The 21,353-nt window shown below is 47.9% G+C and overlaps 1 protein-coding gene across 1 annotated transcript in view; it reads right to left on the reverse strand.

Moving 5' to 3' along the window:
• LOC143986675 (spermatogenesis-associated protein 7 homolog) overlaps positions 1 to 21,353 on the reverse strand; it is a 273,557-nt gene that overhangs the window by 167,572 nt on the left and 84,632 nt on the right. Inside the window, exon 3 of the mRNA XM_077485081.1 lies at positions 10,686 to 10,778. Coding sequence (XP_077341207.1) covers positions 10,686 to 10,778 — 93 coding nt within the window. The remainder of the gene's footprint in view (positions 1 to 10,685; positions 10,779 to 21,353) is intronic.

Raw genomic sequence — 21,353 nt, forward strand, 5'->3', positions numbered from 1 at the left:
TTCAGCGGACAATCCGCTCGTGTGTGGGCTTCAGCGGACTGTTTCAGCGGACAGTCTGAAAAAGTCTTACGGAATTTCCGTAAGACAGTCCGTCCAAACTTGGTTTCAGCGGACAGTCCGCTCGTGTGTAGGCTAGTTCGACAGACTAAGTTTGGCGCATGCTCAGAAAGGATTTACACGGCCGAAGGTTGCATTGCAGTGTATTGGACGTCGAATTTCTCGTCCCGTCGTACGTGCCGTTCACGTCATCGCGCACGCTTTCAGCGGACTGTCTGCTCATCGTGTGTGGTCAAGTCCGTTCATGCAAATTTTGAACGGACTGTTTGTCGGATTGTCTGACGAACTTAGTTGGGCGAACAGTCCGCCCGTGTGTACGCGGCCCTAGTGTCTAGAACAGTATTAGTGTACTATAAATTATATAAACAACATGTGCTCATAACACAAGTAACATGTAAAGATAACCATCAACCTGAATAAACAGGTGAATAATTAAACATAAGTCCAAGAAGAATGGTGTAAAAATAAAATGAGTACCAAAAGAGAATCAGTCCCAATACTTGGTAGGTCTACCACAAACACAATGGTTCATGGAAAGAAACAACAGGTAGTTTGATGGACATCTGAAGGTAATGACATCAATAGTATGTTAAAAATGGATACTCTTACCAGAGCTAATGGACCTGCGTGTCAGCGACACCAGATCAAACAAGCAAAAAGGGATGGAGCCACGATCATACAGGAACAGTGCGACAGGTCACGGATGTTCCCTCCATCAGTGTGGACCAATCTGCGATGTCCTCAGGAAACAAAATCCTCAAGAAAAGGAACAAGGGCTTCCAATGGTGCAGGTCAAAAAACAAGATGGCTATTTATTTTCATAAAAACTAGCATACAAAAAAATAAAATACAAATAAAATAGTTATCATGATATTAAAAAGCAATATGGGGAGCGGAGAAATAAATAGCCATCTTGTTTTTTGACCTGCACCATTAGAAGTCCTTGTTCCTTTTGTTTTACATATCACCTGCTCTATGAGCCTGTTTGATTCCCTTTGGGTGATATATTGTTTGGTGGCCATTCCCTTACCTTCTGGATTCCATCGTGAGAGGATTTCGTTTCCTGAGGACATCACAGATTGGTCTACACTGATGGAGGGATCATCCGTGACCTGCCGCACTGTTCTTGTATGATCGAGGCTCCATCCCTTTATGCTCGTTTGATCTGGTGTCGCTGATAGACATGTGCGATTCGTTTCGTACGAATCTCAAATTCGTACCAATTTCCCTAAATTCGTACATTCGGGAGGATCCAAAATACAAATTGCCATGCGTCTGAATTTTGTACGAAATACAAACTTTTGTTTACGAATCCCCAGGAGGAAGTCAGCACAGCACATGGATGGTGGGAGCCCCTCATCTAACCAAAATTCATATTTCAGATAGGAAATTCTTCAACGGAATTTCGTATTTCGGATAAAAACCAAACTTCCATCAGCATCGACTGTCATATTGAGGTATATTTTTGCCTTTAAATTCATCGTAACGAACGTTCGTACAGGTTAAAGAACCTAATGGCAATTCGTATTTCGTACGAATTGAAATTGAATTTCGGACACGAAATACGAAGTACGAATTAACTTTAATACAAACCGTAACGGAACAGAACGAAACAAATTTATTGACGGCGCCCACGTCTAGTCGCTGACACACAGGTCCATTGGCTCTGGTAAGAGTATCCATTTTTAACATACTATTGATGTCATTACCTTCAGATGTCCATCCAAATACCTGCTGTTTCTTTCCATGAACCATTGTGTTTGTGGTAGACCTACCAAGTATTGGGACTGACTCTCTTTTGGGACTCATTTTATTTTTACACTATTCTTCTTGGACTTATGTTTAATTATTGACCTGTTTATTCAGGCTGATGGTTATCTTTACATTGTGTTATGAGCACATGTTGTTTATGTAATTTATAGTACACTAATACTGTTCTAGCGCTACATTTTTACTTCCTTTTTGCATGAATTTTGTCACATTCGTATGTAGCAGCTCTTTTTTGGGTTTTTTCACAGATTAGCCCAATCGTTTCTTTCACTTTTACATCTCATAATCATACTTTCCTAGGTGGAAACTGCATCTGTCCCCCACCGCCTCTTCACTGAGAACCGAGCCAACAAACATCGCCGATGGCTCGGTTCCCTCACCTCCCAGAGCAGAGAGCTGCTGCCTGTTAATCAGCAACTCTTCGCTCTGCTCCTCCACGATCATTGGAGTGCTGAGCTGTTGAGGGGCGGGAGCGGATCGCTGAGAGGCTGAGATGTCCATCAGTCCAGGCACCTGGCGGATCCAGACTTGCAGAGTCAGGATGATGCGGTGCCTGGCCTGATATTGGTGACGTCAGCAGAGAGCGGAAAATGGCTTACAGGAGTGCAAAACGAATTGCACTCCTGTGACCCATAGGAGAAGCCCAGCCGAATGAGTTCAAGCTGGACTTCTCCTTTAATGCATAGACTGCATTAAGATAAAAAAAACCTTCTGCCTTTACAACTCCTTTAACAACCAGGGTGTGCCTCCAAAGTTGATCAAAACTGTCACCCTCCCTATCCATTCATGCATGGATTACTATGGCAGGGATAGGAGCGGGGGGGGGGGGGGGGGTGTATTTTAAATCAGAGCTGATGCTGTCAATCACATGCTGTGTGCTGGAGATCCCTCCTCTGTCATAAGTGATTCAGGCAGATAGCAGAGGAACCAAGCAGGAATTACACTTATGCCGCGTACACACGACCAGACTAGGTCTGATGGAATCAGTCTGTTGGACAATCCGATCGTGTGTGGGCTAATACGATAATTTTTCATTAAAAAAATCAGACGCATCTAGACTAGAACATGTTTCAAATTTGTCCGACGGACTCAATTCCTATAAAAAAACAACAACATTTGTCTGTATGCTGGTCTGACGGACCAAATACGACGCAAGGGAAGCTATTGGCTAATGACTATTGAACTTCCTTTTTTTTTTTTTTTTTTAAATATACATTTTATTTATTTCTGGCAGAAAAATACCCCCCAATACAAACAGAAATAACAATCAGAACAAATAGAGCCCGGAATACAAAGAACAATGTGATACAAAAAAAAAGAAAAACATAGTAGTAATCCAATCAATGCAGTGAGCAAGACATGTTAAAACAGAGGGGTGCACAGGATAACCTTGCTTTCGTCCAAAATAAAAACCGTGGGCGTGAAAGCTCATTGAGGAGGTACAGGAACGGGGTACCACATCTGAGTCTCGCCCCACTAGCCACGGGGAGAAAACTCAGAGCTGCCGGAGGAGCAAAGGGGAGGAGAACCTGGGAGAGACGGGGACAGACGAGGGGAAGAGAAAGAGAAAAGAGAAGAAAGAGAAAAAGGGGGGGGGGGAGGGGGGAGCAAGAGGAGAAAAGAAGAGGTTGACAGACTGGAGAAGGAATAACCAATAGACATGGCGGTGGTGCATTCATCGGGCCCACAGGGGGGGTCGGGGGAGAATCAAGGTTTAAGCAAGGCCTGTCCTTCAGCGGAGAATATGAACAAACACCAGATGTCCCAAGTTTTTTTGTATTGTTCTTGTTTGTGTTGTGAAGTGAGAATTAGGTCTTCCAATTTCCGTATGTCTTCTACTTTCCGCAGCCAGTGTGCCACTGTTGGGGGGGAGCTTTGTTTCCAGTGAAGGGGGATACATGCCTTAGCTGCGTTTAGCAGATGGCATATAAGCGATTTCCGATACTGCTTAAAGGGTGTCACTGAGAGATGCAGCAAAAAGAAAGCGGCATCCACCGGGATGGGGTAGGCCGCAAACCTCTGAGAGATGCGACGCACCCCCTCCCAGAACAACCGCAGTCTGGGGCAAGACCAGAACATATGCAGCAGTGTACCCTCCTCCTCATTGCAGCGCCAGCACCGATCCGAGGACGAGGGGTAGCATCTGCTCAGCCTGGAGGGGGTCAGGTACCAACGGGTAAGGATCTTGAAGTTGGATTCTTGAATTTTAGTACAAAGGGAAGATTTGAGGGCAAGAGTAACTATGCGGGTCGTTTTTGTAGCGTCGAGAAGTGACAGTCAAGATCCCTCTCCCATTTGATCAGACAGGGCAAATCAGGCTGGTCCACAGGTGAGGATAAGAGGGCATAAGTCTGGGACAACACATGGGTCAGGGGATCCGTTGTCGAGCACAGTTGCTCAAATGACGTCAGATGCTGTGCGAATTCCCGAGGGCGTGGAAGTGAATGTAGGAAATGGTGTAACTGTAAGGCCGGCCAGAACGGGAGACAGTATGGTCCCGACGGTTCCGTGAGTTCTGTCAGGGAGGGCCATCGGTCCCCCACCACAAATTTGGCTACATGGTCGTGTGTGGAGTCAACTAACGCTGCATAGGTAGAGTAGCGGAGAGCCGGTTCAAAACTCGGATGGCCTAATATGGGGAGCAGGGGGGAGAGCGTCGAGATAAGAGAGGCTTTGGTGGCGGCACTATGACTATTTCTCAGCGTCGTCCCAATGAGGGGGTGCAGTTTCAGAGGTGACGGTAGGTCCCTATAGCACCACAGTGCTCCTTTTAAGGGTATATTGGTCTGTGCTTGCTCAATCTGAACCCAGAGTTTGGCTGCCCCGTTACGTCTCCAGTCAACGATCCTTCCCAAATGGGACGCCAGATAGTAGTTGCGGATGTCAGGAAGTGCTAGGCCCCCCCGATGCTTGGGAAGTATCAGCTGCGCGTGGCGCAGTCGAGGCTTCTTACGTGCCCAGACAAATTTGGTGAAGAGGGACTGTACTTGCCTAAAGAAAAGTGGCGGTATACGTATGGGTAGGGCCTGAAGGAGGTATATAAATTTGGGTAGGATGGACATTTTAAGGAGGTTGCATCTCCCAAACCAGGAGTGCAGTCCTCCGTGCCACTGTTCCAGTAGTAACCTAGACTTAGTCAGCAGACATGGGAAATTAAGGTCAAATGTCCGGGCAATAGTAGCTGGAATTTTCATACCCAAGTACGTCAAAGCTTTGTCGGTCCATTTAAAACTAAAATTGGTCTGCAGGTCAGAGAGAGTACGGGGCTGCATTGCTATGCCCATCGCTTCGGACTTAGTAAAGTTTATTTTCAGGTGGGAGATCGCACCATACAGGCGGAACTCCTTGAGAAGGTTCGGTAGAGAGATGCTTGGATTGGTCAGGGAGAACAAAAGGTCATCTGCATACGCCGATATTTTGTAGTGAGAGGTGCCTAACCTTATTCCTGATATATCAGGGTTATTTCGAATAGTACATAGAAACGGTTCCAGAGAAAGGGCGAAAAGCAGGGGCGACAGGGGGCATCCCTGTCTCGTCCCGTTTCGAATGGGGAAGGGGCTCGAGAGAACTCCGTTAGCTTTAACTTGAGCTGTAGGGGTTGAGTAGATGTTAGTGATCCACTTCAACATTTTATCACCCAAACCTATGTGGCGAAGGACAGAGAACATATAGCGCCAATTTACCCTGTCAAAAGCTTTTTCAGCATCAGTATTGACCAATACACAGGGGATTTTTTGGGCTTCTGCAACGTGGAGTAAATTTAACACTTTAATGGTATTGTCTCTCGCCTCTCTGGTAGGTATAAAACCCACCTGATCCAGATGGACGAGAGACTGGATGTGCTGTGCTAGTCTGGTGGCCACTATTTTGGAGAAGAGTTTCAGATCTAGGTTTAGGAGGGAGATCGGTCTATAGCTACCAAAGTGGCTTGGGTCTTTCCCGTCTTTAGGTATCAGAGATATGTGTGCCCGCAGAGTGTCTCCCTGAAAGGAGGTGTCCGCCCCTAGGGCATTAAAAAAGGTCACCAGCCGCGGGCCCAGTATTGGAAAAAGGGTTTTATAGTACTGGGCGGTAAGACCATCCGGCCCAGGCGCCTTATCCGCTTTCAGTGAGTTGACTGCCACTTGTAGTTCCGTGAGGGTGATGGGTTCTTCCAGAAGAACCCGTGTCTCCTGCGTAAGTGTGGGGAGTTGGGAGTTTGTGATGTATTCGGTTATTTGTGATTGGCTACGGGAAGAATCCGGTAGATTATAGAGACCCATATAGAAATCCCGAAAGGAGCCCGAGATCTGCGTTGGGGTAGATGTCTAGGGATGAGAACGCGTGGAGACGGTAGGGGTTGAAAGAATAGGTAGGGGGTGCGGGAGGGAGTTGGAAGGAGGTAAGAGGGGTAGGGAGGTAAAAGGGGGAAGGATGAGTGATAGCGAGGTGGGGGCTAAGCCCGGATAACACCTCAGCACCCTGTCTAGGGGACGGGGCAAAAATGAAAACTAAGGTGAAGACACTGTCTTCGTGTGCGTATCTCCCCGACTTCCGGGGTAACGCAACGGCCTACGTGGGGTGGGGGCAGACAAAAGACCGGAGTGAGGTCCCGGCCTCCCCGTCCACCTCGGCGAGAAGAAGCTTACCAGCCAATACATATTAATAAAACATAACATAACATCTGGCAACCTGTAAACATACTAGCAGGGTAATGTAGAGAGCAGGCATCATACAACAAACATAAGAAACGGAGGAGAAATGAAAATACTCTGTTACCCGTAACACCAGCAACAGCTGTGTCTCCCGACCAGAAAAAAAAAAAGGGGGGGGAGGGGGGGGGGAGGAAACAAAGCTTCACTGCATATAAACCCGGTAAGTACATCCCCTCTCCCCCCTCCCCTGCCGCAGCGGACCTCCGTAGGGACAAGTACAGGTAAAGTCACTGCCAGCTCAGCAGGATAGCCCACGTTGTGGAAGCACCTGCAGTTCACCTCCAAAAGTCACCCCAATGACCGCACCGACGAGTAGAGTAGGGCAGGACCTTCCAGATCGAGACCCAGGTAGTAGCCAAAACATCCCCAACAAGTCCTATGATATCATGCGAGGCAGTGTCTCTTGTCACCCAAACATGGCACAGTTCACATAGGAAACCATAACAGAGGAGTGCGGTGCTCCCAACAGTCTCCCCACCGCCCCGACACCCCCACATCGCCACCCCTCCCCCCCATGGCTTCCGTCCCCCCATCATAAAAATGTAAGGCACTTCACGGCCTGGGCAGGAAAACAGCAGCGGGAGCATAGCAGGTTCATATACAGGTAACCCATCCAACTCGAAGGGGAACAGCAGGAGTCCATACCCCCCCCCTTCCCCCCCCGAAGACCGCCAACGCGGTGGTGAGGTCGCCCGGCACCCATTACATTCCCAGAGTAGAGAGAGAGCCGGTACAGTGTCGAAAGGCAGCAATACCTGTGGAGGGCGTCAAGGAGCCGGGGCGACAGCCATAGATAGTTGCGCGGTCTCCCGCTTGCCGACGGACGTTGCAGGCACCGCAACCACCCAAGGATGGTCCAGAGCGGAGTTCCGCCGGGGCGAAGGTGTTCCAAGAGCTGAACGTCGTTCCCATCATCAGTAGGCGGTCAGGTTGCCGCAGCCGGCAAGTGAAGGGAAGTGGCGGTCCACGGTCGCAGCAGCGAGGTCGTCTAGTAGAGGTCGGTAAAGGCAGGATCCGCCGCAGAATGTCCGGAGGTACATATGGTGGGAGGGGCCGAGCATCACTGGATCGGGAGAAGCAAAATAAGCAAGTCACATGGTGTCATAGAGGCAACAGGCGAGAAGCAGTCTAGGCCTCCCGGTCGCTGTCTTGCGAGAGCGCTCTGGGACGTCGGCTCCCCCTCTGTGGTCTACGCGGCAGCGGGGCAGAAAATCTCGAGACCGCTGGGCGTCCCTGCACACGGGGCAGGTACGCCAGCCAATTCGGGACATCAATAGGGTCAGCTTTGAGGAAGGTGAAAAGTTCAGGTAGGGCCTCCGGTGTCCGCAACATAAAGGAGCGCTGATTTTTAAGAAAGGTCACAGAAATAGGAAACCCCCAGCGATAAGTGGCATTGCAGCGCCTGGCCAAATCCAGAAGCGGCTTCAATAAAGCCCTGCGGTATAAGGTCGGTCTAGAGATGTCCGGCAGGATCTTAATCCGAGCCCCATCAAAGTCAAAGTCGCCCGACTCCCAGGCTCTGCGTGCGATAATGTCCTTATGTGTATAGTGGTGTAAACGGCACAACACATCTCTGGGTCGGTTCGGATCCAAGGATTTAGGGCCTAAGGCTCTATGGACTCTATCTATCTCCACCGTGTCCGGGAGTTGATCACCCGCAAGTTGCCTAAATATCGCTGTGATCGTGGCCAGGAGATCCCCCGGCCCAGTGGCCTCCGGAAGGCCGCGAAGCCGCACATTGTTCCGGCGTCCCCTGTCCTCCATTTCTTCCATTCGTAGCTGCATCTCCACCGCCGCATGAAAATGGTCCTGCTGCTGCGTCTCGAGAGCAGCCACCCGCTGCTCCAGGGAGGTCGTGGATCGCTCCCCCGTTGCAACATGGGTGTCCAGGTTCTGCACCTCCTGGCGGACGGCTGCGATCTCCGCTTTGTGTGCCGCTTCCACTCTCCCAACAAGCGCCTCAATGTCAGCCTTAGTCGGGAGTGATTGTAAGATGGCCTTCAAGTCCGGGTCCGTCCGGTACACCGGTAAAGTTACGGAGTCGCTCACGTCTATAGGTGGCGCCGCCGGGGAGCCCGGGTACAGTAGCGGGCTTTGCGATCTCTCGGACCCGGAGGGTCCCTCCATCACCTCCGACGCTGGAGAGTCTAGGCCACGCGACTCCGCCATCTTGGGTCCCGAGGGCGCCGCACTCGCGCGGTGGAACAGCCTCTGCAATTCACCGGAGACTTGGGATCCGGGAGTTCGGTCGCACTTCTGTTTAGTCCGTTGAGTGGCCCGCTTCTTGGATGACATTTTACAGGTCACAACGATAGTAGATAGCCAGGGTGGACACCAGGAGGCCGGGAGCTCAGCAGAAGCACGTCTTCACCCGGCCATGTCCAGACCACGCCCCCTGAACTTCCTTTTTAAGTCCCGTCTTACGTCATCACGTTCAAAATGAACAGACTTAACCCCCATACACACTATCAGATTTTCTGCTGATTTTTGTCTTCAGATTTACCAAAACCATGTAGTGCAAGGGCCTGCCTGATTGCATACAAAATTGAAACTCCTAAGGTTTGACCTCATATTATATGGTTTTGGTAAATCTGAAGGAAAAAATCAGCAGGAAATCTGATAGTGTGTATGGGGCTTTAGTCCGTTCGTGTGTGGGCAAGTCCGTTCGTTCGGAAAGTCAGTTGGAACTCCACCGAAAGTCCGTCGGGAAGACCGTCAGACCTGGTCTGCCAGAAAGTCCGGTTGTGTGTACGCGGCATTAGTGCTCTTAAGTGAGACAAATACACACTATAGAAGGATATGCTTTGTTCATATTTCATGTCTTGAGGTTTACAACCACTTTAAAAATTAGCGTTAATCATTTAAAGGACTTTTAAAGATGCACTGAAGTTTTTTTTTTCTTCCATCCAAGTTGTCTTTGGGAAGATATGCAAGCTGTGCTTTAAGATCTCTGTACACTGCAATGGCCAGAACTGCCATTTTTAGGCTTTTATATTTTTTTATGTTATATTATTATTATGTCTCATCACCGGGTCTAAATCAAAGTATGTCATGAAAATGGAAGATTGTAATTAAAAGTTGAATTAGTATGATGATGGTGGGGGAACGATGAACCTGGCATAGTAAAATATGAGCAGATTAACTGTTTGCTGACCAACCACCATCATCACACTGCGGCAGGTTGGCTCGACTGCGCAAATTGCTGTAGGTGTACGCCGGCCGCTTTAAGAGCATTGTCTGCTGGCCACCCGTGATCGCTCCACAGAGAGCCAGAACAGGGATCTGTCAATGTAAACAAACAGATCCCCATTCTAACAGGGAGGTACAGAGTGATCGTCTGTTCCTAGTGATTAGGAACAGTGATCTCTCTTTACTCCCAGTCAGTCCCCTCCCCTCACAGTTAGAAACACCTCCCTAGGGGACACTTAAACCCTTGATCGCCCCCTAGTGTTAACCCCTTCCCTGACAGGGAAGAGTCAAAAGTGTCCAATCCATCTGCTGAAATGTCGCATTATCACAAAAAAAAAAAATCCCTGGACACATCATTACTAGTAAAAAAAAAAATTTATAATAAAAATGCCATAAATATATCCCCTATTTTGTAGACAAAAAATATGTAGAAGAAAACATATTGGCCTAAACTGATGGAGAAATTTGTTTTTTTATTTTATTTAGTAAATAAAGTAAAATAAAGTAAAAAATATTCTTTTGTTTTTTTTTCAAAATTGTCAGTCTTTTTTTGTTTATAGCGCAAAAAAATGTAAAACTGTTTGTTTACAATGTCGCATGACTGCGCAATTGTCAGTTAAATTGACGCATTGCCGTATCGCAAAAAATGGCCTGGTTATTAAGGGGGTAAATCCTTCCAGTGCTAAAATGGTTAGACATCAGCTTTAAAATGGATCTAAAGCCAAAAGTTGATAACATGTTTAGTTATCAGATATCGGGAAAAGAGGAAATCTTCCAGCACACCTGCTCCGGTGACAACTATCAACCTTCCAGTTGTGTTTTCCAGAAAAGACATCAATATTAATATCCCCAATGAGACAGAAATAATTAAAAAAAACATGCGTTTTATACTCTCTTCTCTATCTAAAACAAAAAATACACAAAACACATTCTTGGCTTTAGATACATTTTCGGATTTCCCAGAATCCCTTATACCTTTTGCAGAATGGAGATTTCGATAGTGTGCCGCCATGTGATCCTGCAGGAGGAACTGCGTTGACAAAGAACACGAAGATCCAGTAAACAAAGCTGGAGGAAAAAAGGAGATTTGTACTTGTAATACTCTGATAATCACTGTAAACACACAGAATGTATAATGATGGCCTAATTAGATTAGATTAGGGCTACATGGGAGATTTAAAAAAACATCTACAATAAATGAAGTTTTGTATTTATTTAAAAAAGCAAATGCATTATCAAATGCAACTAGTATAAGTTGTTGTAACCTTCATTCGACAATTTAGTTTTCTTTTAAATACCTTGCACAACAGAACCTAGACTGGGAATAAGAGGGGCGGTACCTGATTTTCAATCACATGCTGAGAAGGATCATGCTGATAGGCAGAGAGAGCAGAGAGATGGCCTGTTATTGGTTATTGTGGGTACTACCACTACTCCTTTTCATTTGTAAAGGCTTGAAGCAGCCTTTCTCACGCTTTTCAATACAGAGGAACCCTTGAAATATCTTTCCCGTCTCAAGGAACCCCTGCTAAAAATTACCATTGTAATGATATCACGTACTGGGCACATGAAAAGCCGTGTCTGGCGGCCATGTTGTTTACGAATCATAGGTCGGCCATGATGGTTTTGTAGAACAGTAACAGCAGCAGCTAGTAGTGCACTTCTATAGCCTTTTAAAGCGGTAGTAAACCCGCAATTTTTTTTTATTTTTTTTTAAACCTGCAAAGCAAAATGCATAATGAGCTAGTATGCACCACATACTAGCTCATTATGAAATACTTACCTTAGAACGAGGCCCCGACATCTGGCCCGATCCACGCCGAGGGAGCTGACATGCTCCCTCTGCGTTTCTTCCGGGTATCGCGGCTCCGGCGCTGTGAGTGGCCGGAGCCGCGATATCGTCACTCCCGCGCATGCGCGCGGGAGATTTAATTCCCGGCCGGCCGGCCACTGCCAGATTTTCAGGCCGAGAATCCCCTTGTGCGCATGCGCCGCTGCAGTCAGCGGCGCATACCGAGGGGAATATCTCCTAAACCGTACAGGTTTAGGAGATATTTTTTTTACCTACAGGTAAGCCTTATTATAGGCTTTCCTGTAGGTAAAAGTTAAAAATTTGGGTATACAACCACTTTAACGTAGTCACATTTCAAAGAGCCTGTAATCTCAATTTAGGGATAGCAGAGATCGATACATATGTATCGCAGAGCTCAAAATGATCTAATTGTGGTTCTGGCAGGATGTCTGTTAATTTTTGCTAACCATAAATATCTACAGATTATCACCATATCTCCCAACCGTCCCGGATTTGCCAGGACCATCCTGGGATTTCAAGCAAATCATGGTGTCCTGCGAATCCGGGTTGAATCCTGCAGCGGAGCCCAGTCACCCCCCACCTCCCCTGGCCACTTACCTGCCTGCTGGCTCTCCCGATCGCTCTACAGAATGGGAGAGGAGGTAGGCTAGACCTGTTCCACCCCATCCTCATTTCCTCCTGTGTCCGCCACCACAAACCCTAGCGTAGAGCCAATCCTGTGAAGGGGTTGTGTGGGTGGGAATTTTGAAGCAGTGTATACAATGTCACTGCCTGAGCCTTGGGAGAACAGCTAGCCTCGGATGAGTGAAAGTCTGTGACTAAAGTCGCCCCTCTCTCTCTCTTCCTTCCTTCCATGAGCCTTAGTGATCATTCCTTCCTGCCTTCCATGCGCCTTAGTGATCCTTCCTGCCTTCCATTTGCCTTAGTGATCCTTCCTGCCTCTCATATGACATAGTGATCCTTCCTTCCTGCCTTCTATGTATGATAGTGATCCCTCCTTCCATAGACCACAGTGATCCTTCCTTCCATATAACAGTGATCCTTCCCTTTCTCCAATCTCTCTCTAAGGGTTGGTTGGCTGTAGACCCCAGCTTGTGCCACAGCAATCTAACCATATTTTATAGGTACAAGGAAGCCCAGGATTTCCTTAACCACAGCCCTTAAGCCCCTCCCACTACCATTTTGTCCACACCCACTTTCTGCTGCTGCACGCAAAGTACGCCACAGGTCACTATCTCCCTGAAATGTCCTTCATTCTCAAGTTCTAGAGTTTGGAGATATGTATTACTTTCCTCTGACCCATTGTAAAACAGTCATAAAAATCCTTCAGTTCTGTCACCCATGCTTTATAGGGCAATTAAACCCATTAGGAATACACAGCGTGCCGTAAAATGTCTACCTAGGACTAATGGGTGTCATAAAAGCTATACAGGGCCAGAGCCCACCTTTCAGAGACCTTTGCCTCATTCACTAGTTCAAAGAATCTACACACAATTCATAAAATCAAACAGGACCAAGGCACATTAATATTAAGTATATATTTAAATTGTGAATATCATACCAAACAAAATCGAGGTCATACATAAAGCCATAGTATACGGAAGGTAAGATAGCTGGCTTCTACCTCCTGGGTGACAGGTCTGTCCGAAAGACCCTGTGTTTAGTGTCCCTGGACACGAAATTCAATGCTGGACAATAATCTATCAATCTCCGAATGCAAACGGTACATTTTTGAAGATATTAATATCAGTATAAAACTGTGTGTAAAGGAGGGCCATGATAAACACGGTGACATCCCATGGTCACTCCTCAACTGCTTGATTGGCCAGATGGTCTCACACAACATCCCCTTGACATCAGAGAAAAAGAGACTGCTCCTGAAGTGGACAGCTCTCGTGTACCATCAAACAACTGAAGACATGCCAAGTTATGATAGCCAATCTAACACCTTGCTCATTGAAATCTGCTAAAACTGGACATATTCTTTATTTTTCACCCCTTTATCTTTCTGTTGCTTGTTGTCTCTTTGTTTCTTTGTAATATATTTTTTTTTTTTGTAAATATTTTATTTGCACTATTTTTACTCTAAGGCTGGCCATACATTATACAATTTTCTTCTATAGAATTCCTTTAGATTTACCAACACCAAATAATATAAGGTCAAATCTGAACACTTTCAGTTTCTGTGCAATCAGGCAGGCCCTTGTACTACACAGTTGAAGGTAAATCTAAAGGAAATTGAATAAGAAAATTGTATGGTATATGGCCAGCTTAAGGCTAGAAGGACAAGCAGCGCCAATCTAAGTGCAGCAGTAATTATAACACGTGTAGCGCCCTGCCCCTTGATGAGCTATCATCATTTGGGCAGGAGAGGTAGCGGTAAGCCCAAACAAAACCAGCAGCTCCTTCGGGGGTTAGTGCTACACACATTTAATTAAATGGTAATGCAGAGTAAGATAAAAGCAGACACATCTTTGTGAATATCAAATTGACGACAGGGTTCCAAAACGAGCATCCAGGCAGCGCTGTGGTGTCTTGCTCGGCAGCACCAGTCACCCTTTTGGAACTTTGGACTATATGTTCAGAATTCTGACATTTTAAGCATTCCTCCATCCAGCAGATGATACAGCTTTGCATGGTGGAAATATCTTAGCTCAACAACTATTGTGTTTTTTTTACTCTGAGGCCGCGTACACACGGGCGGACTGTTTGCCCAACCTTGTTCGGCAAACAGTTTCATCAAACAGTCCGCTCAAAATTTGCATGAGCGGACTTGCCCACACACGAGCGGACTGTTTGACGAACAAGGTTGGGCAAACAGTTCGCTCAACTTTTGAAATGAACGGACTCGCCCACGTAAGGCGGAGGCAAATCCGCCCATTTCGAGCGCGTGTACAGGTAGGCGGGGCCCGCGAAGGAGACGTCGCGGGCTCCGCCGCCTGGAATGGGCTTAAAGGGGAACCCCAACGCCGAAAAAAATCGGCGTGGAGGTTCCCCCCAAGTCCACACCAGACCCTTGTCCGAGCACGCTACCCGGCCGGCCAGGAAAGGGGGGGCGAGCGAGCGCGCCCCCCCTCCTGAGCCGTACCAGGCCGCGTGCCCTCAACATGGGGGGTGCCTTGGGGAAGGGGGGGGCCGCGCGGCCCCCCCCACCCCAAAGCACCTTGTCCCCATGTTGATGAGGACAAGGGCCTCTTCCCGACAACCCTGGCCGTTGGTTGTCGGGGTCTGCGGGCGGGGGGCTTATCGGAATCCGGGAGCCCCCTTTAAGAAGGGGGCCCCCGGATACCGGCCCCCCACCCTATGTGAATGAGTATGGGGTACAATGTACCCCTACCCATTCACCTGTGAACTAAAGTACAATAAAAAACACAACACAGAGAAAAAATATTTTATTGCACAGCTCCGGGGGTCTTCCGTCTTCGGGGGTCTTCTCGCCGGACTCCTCCGCTATGTGTGTGTAGCTCTTTTGCTAGCGGAGGAGTCCGGCTTTCTTCCTCCCCGCCGCCGGCCTCTTCTCCCGACTTCGGGGGTCTTGTCCCCCTCTTCGGTTCTTCTGCCGGGCCACCGCGCCTGGTCCGGTGGCCCGGTCTTCTGTCGCCGTCTTCCGTTCTTCTGTCGCCGCCTTCGGTTCTTCTGCCGGGCCACCGCGCCTTCTTGTAGCTCTTTTACAGGCGGTGGCCCGGTCTTCTGTGGCCGCTGTCGTCGCCGCCGCCGCCGCCGCCGCCTTCCGTTCTTGTTCTTCTTCTTGTTCTTCTTCTTCTTCTCCTGGAGATGTTGACTCGACGATCTCTCCGGCCGGAATGCCAGGGACACGCTCCGCTGCCACTTATATAGTGACAATGGGGCGGTGTCACATGGTATATGTCACATGGGTTGGTCACATGGGTTGATGTCACATGGGGACTATGACATCGTAAGGGGGCGGGGTCACCATGTGACCAACCCATGTGACATATACCATGTGACACCGCCCCATTGTCACTATATAAGTGGCAGCGGAGCGCGGCTCTGGCATTCCGGCCGGAGAGATCGTCGAGTCAACATCTCCAGGAGAAGAAGAAGAAGAACAAGAAGAAGAACAAGAACGGAAGGCGGCGGCGGCGGCGGCGGCGACGACAGCGGCCACAGAAGACCGGGCCACCGCCTGTAAAAGAGCTACAAGAAGGCGCGGTGGCCCGGCAGAAGAACCGAAGGCGGCGACAGAAGAACGGAAGACGGCGACAGAAGACCGGGCCACCGGACCAGGCGCGGTGGCCCGGCAGAAGAACCGAAGAGGGGGACAAGACCCCCGAAGTCGGGAGAAGAGGCCGGCGGCGGGGAGGAAGAAAGCCGGACTCCTCCGCTAGTAAAAGAGCTACACACACATAGCGGAGGAGTCCGGCGAGAAGACCCCCGAAGACGGAAGACCCCCGGAGCTGTGCAATAAAATACTTTTTCCATGTGTTGTGTTTTTTTTTGTACTTTATTTCACAGGTGAATGGGTAGGGGTACATTGTACCCCATACTCATTCACATAGGGTGGGGGGCCGGTATCCGGGGGCCCCCTTCTTAAAGGGGGCTCCCGGATTCCGATAAGCCCCCCGCCCGCAGACCCCGACAACCAACGGCCAGGGTTGTCGGGAAGAGGCCCTTGTCCTCATCAACATGGGGACAAGGTGCTTTGGGGTGGGGGGGCCGCGCGGCCCCCCCTTCCCCAAGGCACCCCCCATGTTGAGGGCACGCGGCCTGGTACGGCTCAGGAGGGGGGGCGCGCTCGCTCGCCCCCCCTTTCCTGGCCGGCCGGGTAGCGTGCTCGGACAAGGGTCTGGTGTGGACTTGGGGGGAACCCCCACGCCGATTTTTTTCGGCGTTGGGGTTCCCCTTTAAGCCCATTCCAGGCGGCGGAGCCCGCGACGTCTCCTTCGCGGGCCCCGCCTACCTGTACACGCGCTCGAAATGGGCGGACTTTCCGAGCGGGAACAGTCCGCTCATTTCGAAAGTACAGCGGACAAGCCCACACACGGGCGGACTGTTCGCTCAAACACAGTTTCAGCGGACAGTTTTTCGGAATTTCCGAAAGACTTTGTCCGTCCAACTGTCCGCTGAAACTGTCCGCTGAAAGCCCACACACGAGCGGACTGTCCGCCCAAACACTGTTCAGCGGACAAGGTTGGGCGGACAGTCCGCCCGTGTGTACGCGGCCTGAGGCCGCGTACACACGCGGGGACTGTTCGCCCAACTTTGTCCGCTGAACAGTGTTTCAGCAAACAGTCCGCTCGTGTGTGGGCTTTCAGCGGACAGTTTCAGCGAACAGTCCGCTGAACAAGGTTTTTCGGAATTTCCGAAAAACTGTCCGCTGAAACCTTGTTTCAGCGAACAGTTCCCTCGTGTGTAGGCTTGTTCGACAAACTAAGTTCCGCGCATGCTCAGAAAGGCTTTACACGCCGAAAGTTATAATGCAGTGTATAGGACGTCGTATTTTTCGTCCCGTCGTACGTTCCGTTCACGTCATCGCGCACGGTTTCAGCAAACTGTTCGTACGTCGTGTGTGGCCATGTCCGTCCATGCTAATTTTGAGCGGACTGTTTGCCGAAACTGTTTGACGGACAAAGTTGGGCGAACAGTCCCCGCGTGTGTACGCGGCCTAAGGCTGCTTTCACACTTCAGCAATCTGAATCGCGGGCAGATTTGCCACGAATCTGCCCGTGATTTGAAAGCATTTGAGATATTGAGGCATTAATTTGAATTGCTCTGCAATTACGGCAACATGCATCGTGGGAAGCATGTCGCTTAAAAAAAAAAAAGTTCAGGAGTTACTTTTGGGCGACATGCTTCCTAACATGCGCGTTGCCGTGATTGCAACGCAATTTATTGTGCGACAATCGCGGCAGACCCGCGCCACGATTTGAGGTGTAATTTAAATGAACGCCATCCCAAATGCGAATCCCAATATTTGCTATTCACACATCAGCGCTTTCAAATCGCAGGGAGATTCGCGGAATCTGCCCACAATTCAAAACGCTGAAGTGAGAATGCAGCCTAAGGCTCTAATGCAAACTAAAAGAATCCCTGTCTCTTGAAGAGCGCTACTGTATATGATAAATCTCAGAATTTATCTGTCTGTGGTGACGGTGTGTGTACAGACATTTATTTTAAAATGATAAATGTTCCTGCTTTTCAGTAAAAGTAGGTGGTGGCCATTTAAAGACTTAATAGCTTAGTTAACTAAACCCAGTGACAACCACTCTCCGTCTTTTGGCACCTAGGTTTTTGGTCCCACAAGCCGGAAAATTTTTGTGCATTGTTTGCGACTTAGGCCGCGTACACACGGGCGGACTGTTCGCCCAACTTAGTTTGTCAAACAATCCGACAAACAGTCCACTCAAAATTTGCATGAGCGGACTTGACCACACACGATGAACGAACAGTCCGCTGAAAGCGTGCGCGATGACGTGAACGGCACGTACGACGGGACTAGAAAAACGACGTCCTATACACTGCAATGCAACCTTCGCCGTGTAAATTCTTTCTGAGCATGCGCGAGACTTAGTTTGTCGAACAAGCCTACACACGAGCGGACTGTCCGCTCAAACCAAGTTTCAGCGGACTGTCTTACGGGAATTCCGAAAAACTTTGTTCGTCAGACTGTCCGCTGAAACTGTCCGCTGAAGCCCACACACGAGCGGACTGTCCGCTGAAACACTGTTCAGCGGACAAAGTTGGGCGAACAGTCCGCCCGTGTGTACGCGGCCTTAGAGTAACATTGTTGCGTAAGTGTGGTGTGACGTCGACCAGTCCTTTGCCACAAGTTATTGAAAAGGGCAGTGGCCTGACACCCGTGTTTCATCACAACTGCAGTATAGCTACAACTTATGATACATTAGTGTGATGGTCAGTGGAACGAATGCTCCTTGAGGAAAAATTACCCCCTTACAGATAACTGAAAAGATCAATGTGCTCAAATTGCTTAAGAAAGCCAAAGCAACCTGTCAGGAAGCTGCTGTGACACGCCAGGCGCACGCACATGCACATACTATTTCCCATAGAATCATGCATAGGCAAACACACATTCACAGGAATGCGAACGCAGGTGTGCACTCGTGTGAGAACGTCCACAGCCTCTATTGACGCCATATGGCCTAACTGAAGGGTGCTCAGACTCCTGCTTAGCGCTGAATGGTCTTTAGCTGTTTTATTGTGCCCTGCTTGAATCCTGCATGATATTCGTTGCTGACCTGGCTTGCTATTGACCTGACCTTGGATCCTGTTTATGCTTCTGGTCATCAGTTTCTGACATCGGCTTATTCCTGCCCTCACTCCTGTCTGATGCCTTGGTACCTCGCTGCCCACTTGATGCTGACTCCGGCTATCCTTCTGACTACTCTTCTGTCTCCTGCTTGGCTTCACGTTACTTCCGAGTGTCTACATTGGCTGCCCCTCATCCCAGCTCCAGTGAACACAGTGTGGTCCTGTATCAAGCCTGCGGGGAGCTTCGGTAAGCCATTCATCCTGAACCTGCAATCCTGTTGGAGTGCCCCTTTAACCCGGCCAATCATCTCAGGTCCTGACCCGAGGTTCTGCCTGACCTGCCAAGCCTACAATTCCAGCCACAAGCTCTGCAATCAACACCTACAGGCACTCGTGTTACTCCTGTCCCTTGACACCATCTGTTACACTCTTAGTGGGGCCTGGGCTGGAGATACAAGAGAGGCCAACTTCGTCTTTTCAGTCTCCTACCAGGTACGTGACACAACCTCTGGAGGAACCCTGATTGAGAAACCCTGGCTTAGGGAATATACATGCCCACTAAGGCAAGACACATATTTATATGTATATGTATATATATATATATATATATATATATATATATATATAAATATATAATATGTATACATATATATATTAGACTGACGTTTAACTTGCCGACAGCAAAAAAACTTCAAAGGTAGAGGTTTGGATTTAGGGTAATACCATTTATTGGCTAACTGAACAGATTGTAGTGCAAGCTTTCAAAGCATACTGGTCTCTTCTTCAGGGACTTTAATAGTTTAAAACCAGATATATGCATTTTGCTTATGTTCCAGTTTAATCTGGTGCCATGATCACTGCTTCAGAATTCCTATTTCAGGGTGGTTCCTTTCTCCTGCAACATCCTATAGAGCCATCCTTACATGCAAGACCAGAGTGTCTCCCTACACTGTGTTTATCAATGGAAACACACAGCCCCATAGCCTAGAATGGCAAGGCACTCAACTACTCCTCCCTCCTCCTCCTCCAACTTTCCTTCTCCAAGCTTACAGACTGGCTCCAGACTGCGCTCTCCAGTTAACTCTTTCTTTTTAAAGACCAGAAGTTCAGTGAAGCATCACTGATTGAGCAGGGTCCAGCAGCATTGAAAGTTTTAAACTGCAAGTGTTTGGGTAACTATTTTAGCCATTAGTTTACTGGGGTATGGGTATTTTGCATGGGAATATTGTGCCGCAAACAAGAGCCAATCATGTGGCTCACAATTAGCTGTGGTGTAGTTCCAATGGACGAGCATGACAAGTAATTCAGGAGTTCAGGAATTCTTGGGTTGTGAATTGTATAGTTCTGGACAAACCTTCTAGTATGTATTGTGACAAATGAGAAAAAGTGCAATCTCTGCAGTCCATGAGTGACTATTTCGATTTATAACTTCCATTCTCCCATATCCAAGGATTAAAAAAGGGAGAATGCAGCCAATCAAAAATGTTCTTCATCTTGATATTCGATGTGTGATTTCCACTATTTTCTCTGATTGTAGATCAGCCATGGAAATGAAACCAACCAACCAATGAAGAAATCCTTCCCGACACACAACTGCCTTAGCTCGAAGGCATTAAATATGATTTTGTCTTACAAGCAGACGTATTTACAGAATATGATATATTGCCTTTATTATTATTTGACATTTTATGTTGAAATTGATAAAAAGATCTACATTCACATTTTGTATCAAGCTGTGATACTTTGTACTCATAATAACAAGAATAACAAGAATTGATGGATCCATTTTATAATCGGAGTAGCTGTAATGGATCTATCTTCTATAATGTGCTGGATTATATTACCAACAGCCTTTTAATGCACACAGTGTCATAAATCAGCCTCAATTTCGAAAATAGATGCTCCAAAATTATACGTGTACTTATCCTGTATAAAGAGCATAAGAAGCTGTACCTATATCCCCAAACCATATTTTTTTTTAAAACATGAAACTAAAGTGGAAGCTAATGCGTTTGGGACGCCCAGGAATCCTACTATGATTTGCAAGTATGTGCATCACTTACCTTCCAAAGCACCTCCTTCAGTGAAGCGACGTCTGTGCTCCCCTTTGTTGGTCTGTTGCCACCACCGACACATCTTCTCCCGGTCTTCTTCCAGTCCTGGAGTCTTCAGCCATCTCGATTGGCTGGCCACGGATGATGAAATTCCTACTCATGTACACATTGGTGGAGATTTAATAAAACTGGTGCACACAGAATCTGGTGCAGCTGTGCATAGAAACCAATCAGCTGCATCATCTGTGCCCATCAATACTGCCTTCCAAAATAGAAAACGGTTTTGTATTTTTTTTTTTTAATTTCGGTCTTTTTCAATTTTTTTTTAACAAAAAATAAAAAACTCACAAGTGATCAAATACCACCAAAAGAAAGCTCTATTTGTGGGAAAAAAAAATAATAAAAATTTCATTTGGGTACAATGTTGTATGACCGCGCAATTGCCCTTGAAAAAGTGACAGCGCTAAAAGCTGAAAATTGGTCTGGGCAGGAGGGGGGTTTAGGTGCCCAGTAAGCAAGTGGTTAATTGAACAAGCTGAAGTTAGA

Source organism: Lithobates pipiens, unplaced genomic scaffold, assembly GCF_037356315.1.
Source record: "Lithobates pipiens isolate NorthernLeopardFrog02 unplaced genomic scaffold, aLitPip1_a1.2 Scaffold_18, whole genome shotgun sequence".
NCBI lineage: Eukaryota > Metazoa > Chordata > Amphibia > Anura > Ranidae > Lithobates > Lithobates pipiens.